Below are 4,192 nucleotides of genomic sequence, written 5' to 3'. Positions count from 1 at the left end.
AGCACAGACAGGGAGCACTCAGGTCGCCGTGCGCCCGCCCAGCACCCAGCAAACACACGGACACAGCCAGCCCCGGGGCTGCCACAAACCCTGAAGGGCCTGCCTCTGTGATGAGCCAGGACTGCAAGATGCCGTTCCCTGGAGTCGCCATAGAAACAGGATGTTGTCAAAGGGCTGAGAAACTTAGGCCTCAGCAGAAAACAGAGAAAAGCACTTGAAGGTTTTTTGTTTACCCAGAAAAAAAAAAAAAAACACCCACCACAAAATCAATTATTTATTCTCTGTACCGGAAGCGTTTGGTTTCACCGCAAACCCTTCACTCTCCGCGCCGGGCTGTCTGCGTTGGGGGCCTGGTCTGAACCCTCGGTCTCTGCGAGGTGACATGACCACACGGCTGCGTCTAACCCCCTGGAAACCACCCCGTTTTAGCAGGCATTTAAGTTCTCAGGTACCTAGAGCCGTGCATGAGTGGAGGGCAGCTCCATCTCACAGACAGACGCCTTCCCCCGTGCCGAGGTCGCCCCGGAGCCGAGGAGGGGCCTGGGGGCCGGGACTCCGCCTCGCAGGAGCTCTCGCAGGCATTAGCCACCAAGACTCATGAGTCACTTTCTAAATCGGGAAGCATTCCATTGTGGCGGCACCTCAGGCCCTTCCTCCATTAACACCCATTCACAGCGCTCCTTTCTAACTTCTGGAACGCAATGTCATTGCCACGTCGCGCCGTGGTGCCTGCCCGTGAAATTAACGCTCCTAAATTCCCTTTAATAATCTACTTTACGGACGTGTGCCCAAGCAAAAGACGAACAAAGATCACATAAATTGCCCAACGCAGCCAGCCATGACATTCGGAGCCCCGACGATTCGTGATATCGGCTCGTTTAATTACCAGGGAAAGGGGGAAAGCCATTTCTAGGCGCGGGCTTAACACATTCATAGAACGTGAATAAATGTGCACTTGACGGAATGAGTGATCTCAACTCAAAATGCTCAGAGTATACATTTGGGTAAGGAAGTCACTACAAACTTAAACTTCATAAAAGAGCTAAAATGACTGCAAATGTGCCCTGGCCGGTTTGGCTCAGTGGATAGAGCGTCAGCCTGCGGACTGAAGGGTCCCGGGTTCCATTCCGGTCAAGGGCACGTGCCTGGGTTGCGGGCTCCATCCCCAGTAAGGGGCGTGCAGGAGGCAGCCAATCTACGATTCTCTCTCATCAATGTGTCTCCTTCCTCTTTCCCACTCTCTCCCTCTCTGAAATCAATAAAAATATATTTATAAAAAGTCTCCCGGCCGAAGCCCCGGGGACAGAGCGGGAAGCCGGGACCACGCTCCGCCACAAGCTGACGGCCCTCGCCTACCACAACCCCGCCGGCTTCAGCGGCAAAGATGAGACAGAATTCAGAAACTTTCTTGTTTGGCTTGGAGACCAGAAGATCCGACACTACAAGATTGAAGGCAGAGGTAACTTAGGAAACATCACAGCAGTGACTCGCCCCGGTCCTCTGCACAGTATCTCCCAGACGTTAGCTGTCCTTTCAAGATTCAAGCTCGACAAGAAGCAGTCGACTGGCCTCCTGGTTTCGCCGTTCGGCTTGAATATGGAGACAACGCTGAGAAGGACTCGGTATCTCATGATACAAAACATGCTGACGGTGCAGCTAAAGCTGCAGAGCCATTGACCAATCTGGATGTTAATAGTCCCGCTTTTAAGGCTGGTGCAATGGCTCTGGCCAGCCCGCTTCAGATCCAGCGTCACGGTGGTGGCCTGCAATGCTTAGTGAAGGCAATACGCAGCTTGGTCCAGGACCGCCTGACCCGGGACGCAGTTGCTGAAGCCAAGCAAGCGAAAGCGGGATCGCCTGTTGCTTTAGACGAGCACGTTCGTGGTTTGGACGCGGGAGATGCAGTTCGTAACGAAGCTGCTCACATCCCGCGCGATGGCGGCATAGGGAAGAGCTCGGAGAGCTGGTGGAGCCACAGCAGCTGCTCAGGCAGTCGCTATGGCCCCCGGGACAGGCCACAGACAGGAGAGGTGGGAGGGGAGCCTTTTAGGGTTTCCGCCTCTCGCCCATGGAGCATGTGTTTCAAAATCAAACATCACATTTTCAAGGGAAGATCACAGAAAATTGGCTATGTTTTAGAGATTTATCGTCTTTGCTTTTTCTTTAATAAAGTTTGGGAAAGCGGGGAAAAAATAATACACACACACACACACACACACATATATACACACATACATACACACACACTAGAGGCCTGGTGCACAAAATTCGTGCATGGGGGGGGGTGCCTCAGCCCGGCCTGCACCCTCTCACAATCCGGGACCTCTTGGGGGACATCCCTCTCGCAATCTGGGACTGCTGGCTCCTAACTGCTCGCCTGCCTGCCTGCCTGCCTGATCGCCCCTAACCACTCGCCTGCCTGCCTGGTCACCCCTAACCACTCGCCTGCCTGCCTGCCTGATGGCCCCTAACCGCCTCTGCCTTGGCCCCTGCCACTGTGGCTTCGTCCAGAAGGATGTCCAGAATGATGTCCGGAAGGTTGTTCAGCTTTCCAGTCTAATTAGCATATTACGCTTTTATTATTATAAAAGATACATTAAAACAATAAAATAAAATGACTGCCAATTCCCCATAATGTCCGGTATTTCAGAAAGTCAAGCAAAGAAGGGTCAGAAAGAAAGAGAGATGCCAGCTGTCCCAGCAACGAGGGTGTGTCCCCAGCGAGGAGCGAGGAGGCGTGTCCCCCGTGGGCCTGCACCCCAGGGTCAGGAGAGGCGTGGAGGGGAGGGGACAGCTCCATGCTGGAGAACGGGTGCTCACGTCACCCAGTGTCCCGCATGTAAGGCCCTCTGTGGGAAATTCCTCTCAAAATTTAGCACACTCCCCTCAAAAAGTGACTATTCAGATCAGGGGTTCTCAACCTTCCTCATGCCGCGACCCTTTAATACAGTTCCTCATGTTGTGGTGACCCCCAATTTCATTGTTACAAATTGAACATAATTAAAGCATAGTGATTAATCACAAAAACAGTATGTAATTATATATGTGTTTTCCGATGGTCTTAGGCGACCCCTGTGAAAGGGTCGTTCAACCCCCAAAGGGGTCGCGACCCACAGGTTGAGAACCGCTGATTTAGAGGAAGAAATAATTTTACATGTAGCTACATTTCTTGTTGCCTTGACGAATGGTAAACCTGCGGTTAAATCTCACATAGAAGTGATTTGCTCTGGTTGATACCTATTTTCTTTCTTTTATTGAAACTATTTTTGTTGATTTTTAGAGAGAGAGGAAGGGAGAGGGAGAGAGAGACAGAAACATCAAGGATGAGAGAGAATCATGGATCGGCTGCCTCCTGCACGCTGCCTACCAGGGATTGAGCCCACACCCCGGGCATGTGCCCTGACCCGGAATAGGACCTGTGACTTTTCAATGCACGAGGGACAACACCCAACCCAGCCACCCTGGCCAGGGCCATGCTTTCTTCCCTTTATGAACTTGGACACATATTTTACCATTCCAATATAATTCCGTATAAGCCCATAACAGACCCTTTTAAAAAGAAGTTTTATCAAACTCTTTTTGTAAATAAAGAAGACTAGGAGATTATAACTAAACTCTACCCTATCCTCATTTTTAAATGGACCAGGAATAGCGTGTCTTTTTTTTCTTTCTTTTTTTTTGTTAATCCTCGCCTGAGGATATTTTTCAATTGCTTTTTAGAGCAAGTGGAATAGAGAGGGAGAGACAGAGAGAGAAAGAAACATCGATGTGAGGGAGACGCATCAATTGGTTGCCTCCTGCCCGCGCCCCCACCAGGGCCGGGGATCGAACCTGCAACCGAGGGACGTGCCCTTGACTGGAATCGCACTCGGGGCCTTTCAGCCGAGGGCCGACGCTCTAGCCACCGAGCAACACGGGCCAGGCTCCCCTACCTCCTGCTAAAAGGCTCCGGGAAGAGCGTGTCTTGAATTCTACTTTTCCCAAATCAAATGAGTCTCCGCTGATTAGCTCCACACGGAGGCATTATGTTCCCACCAGGTTTGCTAATCCAGGTAAAACCTTGCAATCAGGAACGGGGACATGTGCCTTCCCCTGCAGGGCCAACACCCCTGGCGCCCTGCCCGCCCGCAGCCGTCCTCGCTTTCTCCCGGAGACAGCGGCCAGGAGACAGATGGGCCCAGCGTGCAGCCGC

At 52.0% G+C, this 4,192-nt stretch overlaps 1 protein-coding gene across 1 annotated transcript in view; it reads left to right on the top strand.

Annotated features, from left to right (window-relative positions):
* LOC102252080 overlaps positions 1-4,192 on the top strand; it is a 15,280-nt gene that overhangs the window by 7,848 nt on the left and 3,240 nt on the right. Inside the window, 2 exon segments of the mRNA XM_014530378.1 lie at positions 1,281-1,471; positions 1,474-2,030. Of these exon segments, the coding sequence (XP_014385864.1) occupies positions 1,281-1,471; positions 1,474-2,030 (748 nt within the window).

This window comes from Myotis brandtii, unplaced genomic scaffold (genome assembly GCF_000412655.1).
Source record: "Myotis brandtii unplaced genomic scaffold, ASM41265v1 scaffold736, whole genome shotgun sequence".
Lineage (NCBI taxonomy): Eukaryota > Metazoa > Chordata > Mammalia > Chiroptera > Vespertilionidae > Myotis > Myotis brandtii.
Note: the sequence above shows the minus strand (reverse complement) of the source record. Positions and strands in the feature narration are given on the sequence as shown.